General features: G+C 55.0%; 4 protein-coding genes across 4 annotated transcripts; 3 read left to right on the forward strand and 1 right to left on the reverse strand.

Moving 5' to 3' along the window:
- Positions 1-2,613: 2,613 nt before the first annotated feature.
- On the forward strand, positions 2,614-3,212 carry CPAR01_05160 (uncharacterized protein; the record flags this gene model as incomplete). Its single annotated transcript, XM_060489439.1, has 2 exons — positions 2,614-2,674; positions 2,947-3,212. Coding segments are annotated over 2 exons (327 nt in total), but the record flags the coding sequence as incomplete, so codon positions are not given.
- Positions 3,213-3,235: 23 nt separating this feature from the next.
- CPAR01_05161 (uncharacterized protein) lies at positions 3,236-7,709 on the forward strand (the record flags this gene model as incomplete). The annotated part of the gene is made up of 2 exons (XM_060489440.1): positions 3,236-3,403; positions 3,678-7,709. The coding sequence occupies 2 exons, from the start codon at positions 3,236-3,238 to the stop codon at positions 7,707-7,709; spliced, it is 4,200 nt and encodes a 1,399-aa protein (XP_060350906.1).
- A 1,863-nt stretch (positions 7,710-9,572) lies between these two features.
- On the forward strand, positions 9,573-10,181 carry CPAR01_05162 (uncharacterized protein; the record flags this gene model as incomplete). The annotated part of the gene is made up of 2 exons (XM_060489441.1): positions 9,573-10,072; positions 10,103-10,181. The coding sequence occupies 2 exons, from the start codon at positions 9,573-9,575 to the stop codon at positions 10,179-10,181; spliced, it is 579 nt and encodes a 192-aa protein (XP_060350907.1).
- A 1,076-nt stretch (positions 10,182-11,257) lies between these two features.
- On the reverse strand, positions 11,258-13,191 carry CPAR01_05163 (major facilitator superfamily transporter; the record flags this gene model as incomplete). The annotated part of the gene is made up of 4 exons (XM_060489442.1): positions 11,258-11,328; positions 11,381-12,863; positions 12,932-13,032; positions 13,146-13,191. The coding sequence occupies 4 exons, from the start codon at positions 13,189-13,191 to the stop codon at positions 11,258-11,260; spliced, it is 1,701 nt and encodes a 566-aa protein (XP_060350908.1).
- Between the last annotated feature and the right edge of the window lie 2,162 nt (positions 13,192-15,353).

A 15,353-nucleotide genomic window follows, 5' to 3' on the forward strand; every position in this document is an offset into this window, starting at 1 on the left:
CAAGCTGAAAGAGATTTTCCTATGCGTTGGGGCGGTGGGTGGTGTTGAAGTTGTGTGGGTGACAGCAGCGCGTCATCATGAATAACATGGAAGACCGCAGCTTCGAGAAGGAAACTAGCATGTGGCAGCAGCGAAGACCCAAGCGGGAAAGGCTGGTGGTGGTGAGTTTTCCGTAGCAGGGAATAGGGATCAAGAGAGCCAACGCAGGTATGTGTAGGGTCCTTGGATCCTGCTAGTCAAGGAACCCGAGTCCAGAAAGAGTTGTTTAATACCTACTACCAAGATATTTTGTCAACCTCGAGACCACCGGTCAGGTATTATTATTGCCTTATTCCAGCGCTAGAAAGGTGCTTGCTCCATAGATACCTTAGATACTTGCGCTTGCCTGTGCTAAGATTGGGATGCAATTCTACGGAGACACACCGAAAAAGCCAAGAGCTCTCACTACAGTAGATAAGTAGGTACCTTGGAGAAAGAGGCAGAGTGACGGCATCAGGAAGGGAAGGCAGTAATAGCCTGTTAGGTAAGGTAAGGGAAGGAAGTAGAAGGTATCGATGTATCACACGTGAGAACGCAGCTGGTGGCGGCAAGGGAGTTTTACCTCAGAGCCGGTGCCTTTTCTACGGTTACGGAATAGGTACCTACGGTTCTTCCCCCCTCATTATCCAAATCCCTTCCTTGGGTATACGTCCCTTACTTTTCAATTTTTGTCCGCCCCGGTTCCGCTGCTTGTTCAACGTGGAATGGAAACAAGATACACCTGATATCCAGGACCTGCTGACCTCGTGGTTACCTAAACATTCTAGAGTCCGCCCTCGTGGCTCTTGCAGCGCGTACTAAGACTAAGAGTCCAAGTACTCCGTCAGAGTGTGCTGCCCAAATGCCCACTTGAAGCGGACGGCATCCTGGAGAAATGGCATCACCTGGGCGGCAGGCTGAAGAGGAGGGAGGGGCTAAGGTGGTGTGAATTGAGTCAAACGACTCCGGCGTGCAGGGGGTGCCATCTTTCTGAGTCTCGAGACACTTGATATCACACTAACTCGGCCAATGAAGCGCCGAGGCCGCCCTTCTTAACCGACCACCCTGCCAGGGATCACCACTTTTTTGCAGACCTCCAGAGTGAGGTACTTTGAAGTTGTACTGTCACAGTCTGGTTAGTGCGTGGGTTGCTGCGCTTTTGCCGTGGCACCTCCTCCCCCTTCTGGGCTAAGCACCCAAGGTACCCATCATGGGCCATGCCGTTGCTCGGGATCTATCGCCATGTACATCACACATACACGTACACGAACACACGCACACACACACATACGGTCCACGGAGCGGGCCAGGGGAAGAAAAGGCGGCGAGCAAATGGGGGCGGGAACAGCGACAGCACCCAGACAGACGGAGGAGACGGAGGAGCAACCACGGGGAGACTGAGACTGGACGCGATGAAAGATGCGTGTGGATTGGTCCTGATAGGATGGTTTTGATGGATGATGGATGGGACATGGCTGGGCGGATGGATCGCATAGACGTGCATACAGCATCAATATCCATAATTATTCTTTCCGTCCTGCCTTACCTTTTACCTCGCTTTACCTTTACCTCACATAAGGCACGAAGTATGGAGTACTGACTCTGTCTCTCGCTGTCTGCAGACTCACCTTATTATTTTGCCCTTGTATTCCTCATTTGGATTGTTGACTCCCGTCTTGCATTAGTTCTTGTATACACCTTTCCTGTATACAAGGCGGTCGCCGCCGCTCATAATTCTCCCATCTGTTTCTGCTATTCTTGCGTCGTCCTCTGTTGCACGACAGGCCGAAACTTCTGACCAATTTCGCGGAAGAAGAGAGCAGAAGGACAAATCGCCCTCGGTGGAAGAAGGCGTACATCAAGGTAACATATTGTAAACTAATTGCAGAGTAGGCAAGCGGGCTATTCATTCACAACAAACACATCCCGTTCAGTCAATTCCCTCAACGTCTGGCTGGCCGGGCCCGGGCTCGACAATAGGACGACGGCGTCTTACTCACACCACCGTCCGAATCGCATCTCCGAACAAGTACGGAATACTTTTGCTCAGCTCACGAGTCGGACCCAAACTAAGCACGACCTCAAGGGCATCACCAATCCCAAGTGCAGGCTGTGGCCTACGCTGCCTGCCTCCTGCAAGATATCTGGCGGTCTGCAACCACATCCATCCACCTATTCGCCTTCGCCGCGACGATCTAGCGTCAACGCGCCGACCCATTGGCTCCCTGTGAAGGAAGTGGCTTGTAAGAAATGATTTTTTTTTACTCTCCTCTCCTTTTTTGCCGGGTCACATCCAGCGCTCCTATTGCTCCTTTCTTGCATATGGCCAATTCAACCTCACCTCCTCCAGAGGGAGTCATCTTCTTAGAAAAAGGGGCGATAAGAACGGCTTGGAAGCCGTGGTTGAACACAATCAAGAAATTGGCGGGTTGACCTCTCTCTCTTAGGACAGCTTCAATCCAAGTCTATTTCCCCGGCGATCAGACGCGACGGCGGCGACTTTCTCAAGCTGTAAGCCTGTGACACCAAGAGCTACATCCCTGCTATCGCTTCGACTTGGCCCGTTATCGTCCAATTCTCCGGCAATTCTGAGCAGGGGACCAGGAACATACCTGTAGCCAAAGGCGGGAGAAAAAAGAAGAACAAGAAGAGACAGGCGAGTGTATTTCCTCCTCTGCCCTGCCATATCTTATCCATCCGCTGGTCCCCTCTTCTTCCCTGCCCCCAATTCACCTTACCCTTCACCACCCCCAGATCCTAGGTCCCTTGCGCCGCCGCGTACCGCAAAAGTGCTCCGTCTCTTTTGCGGCCACCCGAGCCGACCATCCCACCACCCAGCCTGCGCAGTTACATCTCCCACCATAGTAGCAGTCACTGGAGGTTTTTTCTTTTCTTTTCTTCCTTACTGACTTGCACCGCCTGTCTCAGTTCGCCTCGGTCGTACGAATACACAGTCTGGAGATTTATATCTGCAGGTGAACTCCTGTCACGTCCTGTCCAACTCTCGTTTCATCGACCCGCCCCCTCCTCTCGCCAGCACGAACCCGCTTGCTTTCCCGCTACACTGCGTACAACGACTGCTACGATTACGACGACCACGACGAAAACCACGAGCTGTACACCGATATACCCTCTTCAGCTGTTTCGCTCCTCCGAATCGATTTAGCTTCCATGATTCTCACACCAAGCTGTAGCAACACGAGCTCAACTTCTCAACATGGCGGCGGTCGCGGTGGCCATATTTTGCCCATCAGGGCGGGCAGAAGGCGCATATCGATGGGAGCCAACCCAGCAATCCACGACAACTGGCTGGGCTGAGGAAGATGTGCGCATCCGCTTGCGCATGATCGCCCGCGCCTGGGAATCCGCTTCACACAATGCTCAGGTACGACCCGAGACTTTTTCGTCTGCCGTCATGGTTTTCTCCAATTCCTGTCTACTCTGGAATTTTGTGCGCGCCGGCGCCGTTCCAGCCTGGACGCCTCAGCGCTCGTCCCCAAGTCTAACGGCTTACCGTTCGCTGCCATGGCTGGTCCGGAAAGCCTTTGGACGGGAGTCGGGGGGGACGTGAGGGGCATGACGCCGTCTCACCCCCCATTCCACTAACACATGCCTTTCAGATGAACTTCTGAGCTAATCTGATCCGTTGACATCCCTAGATTTCATCCCATCATCGACGACCCCTCAAAACCACATGCAACATCTCAACTCCGTTGAAAGCACCAGAATGCGGCCCGCGATGGTTGCGACGATTTGAAGCGCCCTCTGAACCGTCCGAGCCATGCGAGCAAGTCATGGATCCGACGAACACTGGCGGTTTTGCAAGTCGACGACCATCAGACTTTTCCTTCTTCACCCAACCGCAAACTTCAAGTGCAGAACAACGACAGCGACGTAACGGCGACGCCATATTTAGCGATCCCACACGCGACTTTCTCATCGACTTCGGTTCCGAGGAAGGATTCATGCAAGCGGCGAAGAAGAAGAAGAACAAGGCGCCAGCCAAGGCGCCGGCGGCAAACAACAATAACGATGACGATGGCGCGAAGAAGGAAGACGAAGGCGCCGGCGATGGAGGTGATCAAGGCGGTGACGCAGGTAACGACGGCGGAGCTGCGGGCGACGGCGATGGAGGCGACAAAGAGACACCGCCACCAGCAGACGATCCGCCCCCGGAAGATGACTGGGGCTTCGCAACCACGAAATCCAAGAAGAAGGCCAAAAAGGCTGACGAACCGGCGCCTGATTCATTCGATGAAATAAAACTGGACGACATAGGCAGCGGCAACGGGTCGCTAGACATCAATTTCGGCTCAACGGAGACCAAGAAGTCAGGGGGGTTTGGTTGGGGATTGGGAGCGTCAAATTGGACAACAACAGGCACGGGACTAGGGAACACATGGGACTGGTCTGGCGCTAACAAGAATGCAGCCACAAGTACGCCGGCAGAGGCAAAGGAAGACGCCGATTCAAATCCATGGGGCTCCAAAAGCAAAACGAAGAAGAAAAGCACGACACTGGGGTTTTCGTTCGGCGACGATACACCAGCTGACCCGGAACCGGCACCCGACCCGCCGCAGGAGAAAGAGGAGAAAGATGACCCGTGGGGTTTCGGCACTGCGACTACAAAGAAAGAAAAGAAGAAGAAGAAAGCCAGTATTTGGGATGCGGTGGAAGAAGATAAGGCTCCTGAACCAGCCAAGGAGGAGACACCTGCAGACGACCCATGGGGTTCGTGGGGCGGTACCACCAAGAAGGGGAAGAAGGACGACCCTCCCAAAGAAGAGCCGAAAGACGACCTGTGGGATACCTGGGGACTTGGTAAGAAGAAGAAGAACAAGGACGAGCCGGCCCCTGAACCAATCCCTGAGCCGGCGCCCGATCCGCCTGCCTCTAACGAGGATCCTTGGAGCTGGGGAACATTATCGGGGAAGAAGAAGAAGAAAGGTCTAGTCGACCTTGAACCTGAACCTCCCCCGGTGGTAGAACCAGAGCCGGAACCCACCCCGCCGCCAGAACCCGAGCCAGAGCCCGTTGATCCTTTCGCAGGCTTGACCAATTCACAGAAGAAGAAAAAGAAGAAAGAGATGGCTGCCGCCGCTGCTGCTGCCGAAGCAGAGGCCGCCGCCGCCGCCGAAGCGGAAGAGGCTGCCCGAAAGGAAGAGGAGGAACGACTAGCAAAAGAGGCTGAAGAGCAAGCTGCTAAAGAAGCAGCAGAAGCTGAAGAGGCGGCGAAAGCAGCGGAAGCCGCCAAAGCAGCTGCTGCGGACGACTTTGGATGGGGTGTATCAACTAAAACCAGCAAGAAGAAGAAGAAGGGCAAAGCTGAACCAGAGCCCGAACCGGTTCCTCCTCCACCCCCTCCAGCCCCTGAACCAGAGCCTGAGCCAGAGAAAAAGGACGACCCATGGGGCTTTGGTACCGTGACATCCAAAAAGGACAAGAAAAAGAAGAAGGGCCTTCTTGCCGAACCTGAACCCCCCAAGGAACCGGAACCTGAACCCGAGCCGGAGCCAGTACCGGAGCCGGAGCCTGAACCGGAGAAGCCAGCAGAAGATGACTTTTGGGCCACTTTGACAGGATCCAAAAAGGACAAGAAGAAGAAGAAGGCAAAGACTGCCGATCCCGAGCCGGAACCCATTCCTGAACCTGCGCCCGAGCCTCCTGCTGCTGATCCAGAGCCAGAGCCACCAGCGGACGACGACTGGGCAAGCTTCGGCCTTTCCAAGAAGGACAAAAAGAAGAAGAAGGGCAAATCAACGGACCCCGAACCCGAACCAGAGATTGTACCAGAACCAGCGCCTGATCCCCCAGCCGAGGAAGCGGAGCCGGAACCTGAAAAGAAGGATGACGACGACTTCTGGGCCGCTGCTACTAGTTCGAAGAAGGACAAGAAGAAGAAGAAGGAGGCCGAAGCTGAAAAATCCAAAGACGACTCTTGGGGCATCTGGGGCCTTTCCTCCAAGAAAGACAAGGAGAAGGAGAAGGAGAAGGACAAAGACAAGGAGAAGGAAAAGAAGAAGAAGAGCAAGGAGGCCGATAAGGAAGCTGAGGAACCGAAGGCTGAAGTGGTCGAAGAGGATGAATGGGCCGGCTTGAGCAAGTCGGACAAGAAGAAGAAGAAGAAAGATGCCATGGCCTTGGTTGAGTTTGGCGGAGAGGACGAGCCTACACCTGCCGAGGAAGCCCCTCCTGCCGTGCCAGATATTGCCGACCCCCTGGATGGCGGCGGCTTCTTCAGCTCATGGAACATCGGCGGTAAGAAAGACAAGAAGAAGAAGGGAGCCGACACCGACGAAGGCGCTTCTATGAAGCCCGATGCAATCGAGGAGCCCACAGATGACATCTGGGGAACCTCGTCCTCCAAGAAGAAGAAGGACAAATCCAAGAACGAGCCCATTGAAGTCGTGGACGAGGAGCCCAACGTGGATTCCGTACAACCGGATTCCGTCGAGGAGACCAAAGACGACGATGACTGGGCCGGCTGGGGATCCTCCAAGAAGAAGTCTAAGAACCGTAAGGACATACTCGCCGACCCTCCACCGGAAGCTCCCACCCCTCCCTCATTGGACATGGCTGAGCCTGTAGCAGAAGCAGAACCTGAGAAAGAGAAATCCAGCTTTTGGGGCGACATGACCTCTTCCAAGTCTAAGTCCAAGGATAAGGATAAAGATAAGGAAAAGGAGAAGTCCAAGAAAGAGCCCAAGCTGAGCGAGAAGGAGCTCAAGAAGCTCGAGAAAGAAAAGAAGAAGGCTGAAAAGGAAGAGGCAGCGCGGTTAGCCAAAGAAGAAGAGGAGGCTGCCGCCGCCGCTGCTGAGGCCGCTGCCAAGGAAGAGGAAGAACGCCTTGCACAAGAAGCAGAGGAGGCCGCGGCGGCGGAAGCGGCTGAGGCGGCCGAGAAGGCACGAATCGAGGAAGAGGAGGCTGCAAAGATTGCGGACGAGGAGGAGCAGTTCGCCGCCTTGGAGGCCAAGAAGCTCAAGAAGGGCAAGTTGACCAAGAAGGACCAGGGTGTTTACGACACGCTCAAGGCATCGATCGACGAGCGCGCTGCCGCATCCCAAGCTGCTGCGGATGCCGAAGCCGCCGCCGCCGCCGAAGCTGAAGAAGCCGCTCGCATCGAAGAGGAAGAGCGACTCGCCAAGGAAGCCGAAGAAGCTGCTGCCAAGGAAGCCGAGGAGGAAGCTGAAGCAGCGGAGAAGAAAGCGAAGAAAAGCTCCAAGTCGGAGAAGGAGTCCAAGTCCAAGTCGAAGAAAGACAAGGAGAAAGAAAAGGAGAAAGAGAAGGAGAAGGAGAAAGAGAAGGAAAAGAAGGAGAAGAAGGACAAGAAGGACAAGAAAAGCAAGGACAAGGAGAAGGAGAAGGAAGAGGAGCCGGAGCCGGCACCAGTCGAGGACGTCGATAATGAGGACGAGCTGGCCGACATTGAGCTGACCGAGGACCAAATCGAGGAGCTCCTGGCCGATCCCGAGCCTGAGGAAGCTGCTCCTCCTCCACCACCCCCGGCGCCGGAAGTAAAGCCATCCAACGATGCCTTCAGTTTCTGGGGCGTTGGCACTAAGAAGTCGAAGAAAGGTATGTGGCCTCAGGCTCGCAGCCAATCTCCCTTCACACCACCACACCACCAAGTCTCACCAAGCCTATTGGAAATGAGACGCCTCAATAGGCGTCACCTGAAATTACACTGCTGACTCATCTCCGCATAGGTCTAGAAGGTGCGAATCTCGGTTGGAATGACACGACTACATCATCCGCCACAAACAACGATGCCCTGTCCTGGATGCAACCGTCTACGGCTCGAAAGGGCAAAGGAAGCAAGATTACTGACAGATTAAAAGCGTTTGAACCGATCCCGCCGCCAGAAGACGAACCTGAGCTCGTTGTAGAGGAACCTGTTCCCGAGGAGCCAGCACCAGAAGAGCCGGTCCCGGAGGACCCTCCACCCGAGGAACCGGAACCCGCACCACCAACTCCTCCCCCCGTCGTCTTGTCGAAGGAAGAGAGAAAGCGACTGAAGAAGGAGAAGAAGCGCGCTGCCGAAGCTGCATCCGCGCCTCCGCCGCCACCGCCTCCTCCTGTTGTCGAGGAGCCACCGTTAGTCGATGTTGAAGAACCAGCTGACGAGAACAAGTCTTCGGAGCCGCCTGGAGCTTTCCCCGTCGAAGAGGATGAAAACGAGATCATCGAAGTGATTGAAATGCCAGTGGAGAAGAAGAAAAAGAAGAGTAAGAAGAACAGAGATAGGGACATACTCGCCGAGGAAGTCCCTCCTCCACCAGCTCCACCACCGCCTCCGGCCGTCCCTGAGGCTCCTGAAGACCCTGTGCCTGAGGAAGAACCCGCCGCCGAGGAAGAGCCCATCTCACCTCCGCCTGAGCCGAAGTCGAGCAAGAAGGACCGGGCAAAAATCAACCGAGAAGGTTCCTCGTGGGGTATGTGGTCGGCTTCACCTCGCGAGAAGGAGAGAGACCGTGATCGTGATCGCGACCGCGAACGTGACCGCGACAGAGACCGGAAATCCAAGTCAAAATCCGAAAGACGCGAAAAGAAACACGCTTACGGCGACGAGGAAAAAGTCAAGACTTCCTCCAAGGGTTCAAGCTCCGGCAAGGGCGACCGTGCCGATAGAGACGTTGAGACACCAGCACGGCCGAAACTCATGTCGATGTTCAGCACCCCGCCCATTTCCCGGACGACATCCACCCGGGACCGGCGACACAGACCGTCCCGTCGTCATTCAGTCGACGCGAGCGGGTTGGTGTCGCCACCTCCCGAGGAAGCCCCTCCACCTCCCATGTCCTCCAAAGCCGCCAAAGTGCTTGGAGTCGACAAGTCCAGCAGCAGGCGCCGCAAGCGCGATCATATTGTGGACGAAGACATTGTCATGGTCGGCGCCAATGGTGACGGCGAGGACGGCAGCCCTCCCAAGTCATCACGTCGACGATCTAGATATGCTAAAGACGATGACCTTGTCATGGTGGACCCCGATGGCCCTTCCGAGCCACCACCGATGAAACGATCCAGCTCGAGTGCGAAGAAGGGTCTAGGAGGCCTCTTCAGTGGCCTCAGAACACCCAAGACGGAGCGTCCGGACCCGTTGCGAAGGCGACACACCTATGCGACCGATGATGACACCAGGCGCGAACGCCGTCAACGATCCCATGCCGATGCAGACGAAGCTGACCCCGCAGCGATGACCGACATGGACCAAGAGGCTCGCCGCGCTGCTCGCCGTGCTCGTCGCGCAGCCAGAAATGCTGAGGCGGCCGAGGCCGAGGTCGTCGAGCCGGATCCCGAAGAGGCACGCCGCGCCGCCAAAGAAGAGGCTCGGCGCGAGCGCCACCGTAGGAGAGACGAAGAGGATGCCGAAGCGCGCAAGCAGCAGGAGAAAGAGCTCAGACGTGCAGAGCGGCGCGCGGCTCGCTCTCGCGGGCACCGTGACCAACGCGAGGAAGAGGAACGGAGAATGGCCGAAGATAGGGAGGCTGAGCGTGCCGAACGGCGAAGAGCACGGAAGCAGCGCGAGGCCGCCGCGGCAGCGGAGGCTGACGCAGATGCTAGACGCGCAGCTCGGGAAGAACGCCGACGAGCCCGCGAGGCTCGCGATCGCGAAGCGGCGCCGCCGCCGCCGCCGATGGACGAAGAAGAAGCCCGCAGAGCCAGGAAGGAAGCCAGGCGTGCTGCGCGTGCCGCGGCCGAAGGCACCGACGCGGAAGAGATGTATCACCACCGCTCCAGCCGGCGAACCCGGGAGTCCGGGGACGAAGGCATGCACTCCTCGCGACACCGATACAGACGCAACGAGGAGTCAAAGCCGGCGTGGCCCCACTCCGGAACGTCATCGTGGGTCAAGGAGCACACCGACGCCGGCCCGCCTCCGGACGATGGCGGACAACAGACGGACGCCGTGCCCCAGACCGAAGATGAGGCACGTCGTGAGCGGCGCGAGCGCCGTCGCAGGGCCAGGTACGAGGACGGTACTGCCGACGAGGCCGATGATCGCCGCCGCAGAGCCCGGCGCGAAGAGCGTGAGCGTCGGACGTACGGCGGTAGCGGGGGTGCCGGAGGCGGCGGCGGCTCCGAGGGGAGCGACGAGCGGCGTCGGCAGGCCATGTTTTCCGATGCGACGGCTACGCCGCGGAGTAGCTGGTGGAGAAAGCTGACCGGTTGAAGAGACACGCACAACACACACAAAGAGAGAAGAGAGAGAGGGCGAAAACTACGACAAAATGACGTGTATGAATGGATGTCAGCGAAGCGTTGTGCAATTTCCTTATTTTCCTCTCTTCCAACCCCCTTTTGTCGGATGGGGACACCACGTATGTTTTGATTCTTGTTTGAGAAAATGTTGTTTTGCTACATGAAAGAAAAACCATCTACGATATGTTTGACATATACCCCCCTACCAAATACGCATACTAAAATTTTTGACTGCAATACTATGTTACTGAAGGGAACGTTGGAAATAGTTGACGAGTACTATTTCCATGTAAAGGCATCGCCTCCAAGCGGCCACGGAGAGAGAAGTCTTGGATACGAGCACGAATAGCATGGGCATAGGTAGCATAGCATAAGCATAGCACACACACACATATATATACATCTTTTGAGCACCATGAAAGTATGAAACTGAGGAATGAACGTTGAGAATGCATCAAGAACCCATGTCTCTCTTTACTTTGCTCCAAGCCAGCGTGTACAAACTATCTCCCAAGAGATCGTGATACCTTCCCTTACACCCAGCACCGACCGAACCCTGGAAGCGGGCATCACAAAGCACCCCAATCTACAACGCGGAGGCGGGCATACATCCGTGCAAAAGACATCGACCTCGGCCAAACTGTACGCGTCTGTTCGCCGGGAGCCAAAGATGCCCCTCCCGAGATGCACGGAAGATCGGGCCTTCTGTCATAGCGTCGGAAGCAAGACCAAAATAAGCCAGCGGCAAAACGGGCAAAAACTGTGAGAATGAAACTCTCTGCACTCTTTCTGGTGCTTACGTACAATCATCGGGAGGCCTCCTGGGTTGTTATACGGAACTAGGCATTACTATATGGTACTATGGAGTATGGTAGATGTAGGGTATATGCGGGCGCCCAATGGCTCACCCACGGCCCGCACGTGAGCGTGGAAACGCACTCAGGCTTTTTTGGGCGTGTGCTTAGAGGCAAGGGGGCAAATGTCTTTCTCTAGATCGGACATCAAATCGAACAAGGAAGGAAAAGAACAAACTGGTTGCTCAGCGCAACCCAGTCAACTTCAGTAGATCATGTTGATGGAAGTAAGCGCGGATGCGTTTGCCATAGAAATCTACAAGTAATTAGCTCTCTGTTTCGTACGGCGTGACTGATCGGCGACTTACACATTGGTATACTCGTGGCACAAACAACAACCTGAATACTGGCAATGGCCATCATTGTAGGCTTGATACCACCCCCGATGATCCAATCATAGGCACTGAATGTAAGACCAAAGCTGAAGATGTTCTTGAAAATGATCATGATAGTGAAGCCTTCGATGGCCAGGTCGCGGTAGGCATCGACGATGTATAGAGAGCTAGCCACAGCCCCGATGACCATACCAGCAACCTCGAAGCCGAAGAATACGAGCGGGATGCTGTAGTGGTATTCCCTGGCTGAAAGCCCAGCAGATGTGACGCCGAACCCATAGAGGCCAATAGAACCAATAATGAACATGGGCAGAACCATGACAATACGGAATTCGGGTTCGTAGATGCCATTGTTGCGACGAGTCAAGAACTTGGCACTCCAGTCGGAGAAAGCGCCAGCAATGATGAAGCCAACGAGCGCTCCCACGAAAGCACCAACGTAGGCGTATCCAGCGTATACCTCATTCCAGTAGTAAGGAGGCCCCAGGAAGAGGGCAGCAACAATGACACCGATGAAGACTGTCCAACCAATCATGGTGCCTTGAATTAGACATCCCCATAGAAAGGCGGGCTGAGCGATGAGCGGGAACGGGCGAAGAAGCAGTTTCCAGTAGTGCTCGTCCGTCTTGCGACCATCAAATAAAGCCAGCGATTGAATAAATGTCTTCTTCGGAGTTTGAGCTCCCGCTCCTCGGACAGCCTCCAGGCCTGATCCATAGGGCGCTGACGTAGGGTTCAGCTTCTCGTGGTCGCTGGACCTGCTGCCCGGGCCGCCAACATAAGATGCCTTGTTGTCAGTGAGTTCGATAGAGTCAGCAACCATATCCGTGTTGAGCGCAATGTCCCGACGGTAGGCTGTCTCAGGGCAAAGAAAGAAGACGGCGGGAAGGCACACGGCACAAAAGATGGCCTCCAAATAAAACGTCCACCACCACCCAATGCTGTGAGTGATCTTGCCAACAACAATGGGAGTGAAGAAGGCGCCGCCAAACACTGCCAAGTTCGTAAAGGCCATGCGGGAGCCGCGCTGGTGTACAAAGTAAAGATCACCGACGGCAGCATTTACGAGTGTCTCGAAGGGAGTACAGCCGATACCTTGGACAATGCGCGCACCAAGTAGCGAGTTGTAGCTCGTGCCAACAGAGCCCGCCCACGCAGAAGAGGCAACGAGGATGCATATTCCGAGAATGAAGAGATGGCGCTTGCCCCAGACTCGGGCAGAAGGCACAAAGAAGATGGCTGCGGCACCAACTCCGAGAAGGAAGTATCCGGTCAAAAGTGCGATGCGGGTGAAGCTAGTACGGAACAGAAGGGCAATCGTAACAGTATTCGCCGCGAGAATAGGGCCGAGCGCGGTCGCGAAGATGGCGGTCATGGAGAGAACAAAGGTGATGAGGTCTCGCTTCCAAAGGGGCCAGTTCAGGGGATCGTTGGGGTCATCGGATGGTTGAGGAACCTGGTGGGCTTGTTGTCAGCTGGAGGTTCACAGACTATGTCGCAGAAGCTATCCCGTCGGCTGCTCACCAGAATGATGGGCACATCGCCGCTCGCGTCGACTTTCAGTCCGTGGTGAGAATCGTTCGCTGTCTGGGGACGGTTTGGATCATCGAAGTAGCGCGTCGTCCCTGGAGTTTTGACGGTCGTCAGCGATGGGATGACAGGAGGACAATGCGGGCAGAGCGTTGAGAAGAAGCCGCGCGGGGACGCGGGCGGCCGGCAGGCGTGCAAGACAACTCACCTGGGACATTGTCCAAAGTCCTGGACTCGAGAATGCCCAGACCCATGATGGCAGAATGTTGGAGGTTCCAGATGCTTGTATGAGCAGCGTGGACGTTGCAGGTCTCACGACATGATAAGGCTGAGAAGGAGTAGAGCCAGGCACAACCGAGTCGGTCTGGCGCAGGGCGGTTGTCGTGGTAGTCGGGAAGAAGAACCTGGAGAGAGGGGGCCCGGTGAAGTGACCTCGTTCAATAAAAAAAGGCTAACCGTTCTAGGTTTCCGTGTCTCTCGCCTCTCCTCATCTCCTTGCCTCCTTCCCCCAGCTATGGTGTGACCTTGAACATAGGTGTGGAGTCACCCGTGAAGGAGGTACCTTTCCTAGCTTCCCTGACCGGCACTTTGCTCTTGTCTTCGGCAGCTACGGGCTTGGGGTGTTGGGATACGACGCAGGGGTACCCAGCAGTGCTTGCCCATTTTTTGTGGCTCATTAAACCTTAAAGAAAGAGCTTGTCGGATGCTGTGGATGCAGTTCAAGAGTTTCGGCCAGGTCCCCCTACAATTGGACAGGGAAGGGTACGGATAGATGTTCTTACGGAGCATACGGAGTATACACAACACAGTACTTGGGAACATAGCAAATGCCCTGGAAGTAAGAAGACCCTCCGTGCCCTGTCTTCTTGACCCAACGCAACGGGCGGAGGATCCTCTCGCCGAAACGGCCGGGTCACGACTGGTTGGCCGGTCCGACCAGGTGGACATAGTCCCGAAGAGGAAAAGGAAGGGAAAACGCCAAAATGACGAACGAACTAGAGATTCATCGTCTTGACCAAGTTGGCGTCCAATCTTCCGCAAGTTTTATTTATGATTACTGATCAGGGTGCACTGACTCTACTTTGCGCAGAAACTCAAACGCAAACTCGCCGTCCAAATTGAGGAGAGAGAAAGCGTAGAGAAAAGCTTCCATTTCAATCCAAGCTTGACTTACTCATCTCAACATGTGAAGCAACTGTTTTTGCCTGGCTGATCTTGATCTATAGTTTACCTTTTCGCGTCACCAAGACCCCGAAAAGAGCTCGTCGTCGTGTGGGTACCGAGTACGTATTGCTGCTTTGTCCTCCTCCCCCATCATATTTTGGACACACGGCCGTGCCCCCGTCGCAAAAAAATGGTTGTTAGCACAGTCTTACCAAGACGAGCTTATCTCCGAAGATGTGCATTTGTGCAGCCCATCCAGATCTAGACAAGTATGGATACCAAGAAAGCACTTGTGGAGGGGCTGTGTTCGTGAAAGCCAAGCTTTCACTCGTTGCAGGGATGAGGGTCCGATCTGAAAGCCTCCTCAACCGAGCTACTGTGAACGCCAACGACCAAAGCCTCGGACTCTGATCTAGAACCACAGACACTTTGTCGCGACCAGATGGCACGTCCAGCTCCGAGAACGGGTCGCGTATTTCTTCGGCTCAATCCACTTCGACACTAGGCTGGCTCCGTAGGTCCGTAGGACTGTAGGGCGTGCTGGCAGTCAAGTGACTGTTGAAGAGACCAAGAAAAGGACCACGAATTTTCTGCCAAGTCGGTCGATGCGTCTTGTTTCATTCCTCTTTGGGCGCTCCTAGTACGGACTTACAAGCCCCCTCCATCCTTCAAAAATGGCTCAAAGTCCTCTTGATGGCCCTCGGAAAGGCCTCTCAGTTTCGCGGCAAGCTGAGAGCCAAGCTCATTATGTTCTTCTCTTTTATCGCGGTTCTAGGAAGGAAAGATCAACTTGTCTCCCAGGTCAAGTCTCAGCAGCTGGCCAAACCTTGTCTCTACAGGTTCAGCGACAAATCACAATACTCTCACCAGATATTACAAGTAGTCCGAAACATGAGATTCCGCGCTTTTGGGCCAAGTTGGTTGTCGTTGGTGACCTCCAGCGCGTTGTGATATTTCAGAAGAGAGTTTGTAATTTGTGTCCCTCTTGCTAATAGACAATTACGGGCTGGCAAGATGGCAGTTGTCAACTGCAAGAGCAAAGTTTCCAGGTCAGGAAATCGCCCATGTTTTTTAGTTCTTCGACTGCACCTCGAAGGCTCGAACTTCGCACGCACTTCTGGTCTTCTTGCCGCTCTGCAAAGTAGCCCGGAAATTTGAATGGAGAGACTGAAGCAGCTACTAGGCTCGGAATTGTCTTGCGTTAGAAACGGAAACCGCGAAGTCAAACAGCCGTTGGGGTAGTTGCCGTTTT

This window comes from Colletotrichum paranaense (genome assembly GCF_030867605.1).
Source record: "Colletotrichum paranaense strain IMI 384185 chromosome Unknown Scaffold_4.1, whole genome shotgun sequence".
Lineage (NCBI taxonomy): Eukaryota > Fungi > Ascomycota > Sordariomycetes > Glomerellales > Glomerellaceae > Colletotrichum > Colletotrichum paranaense.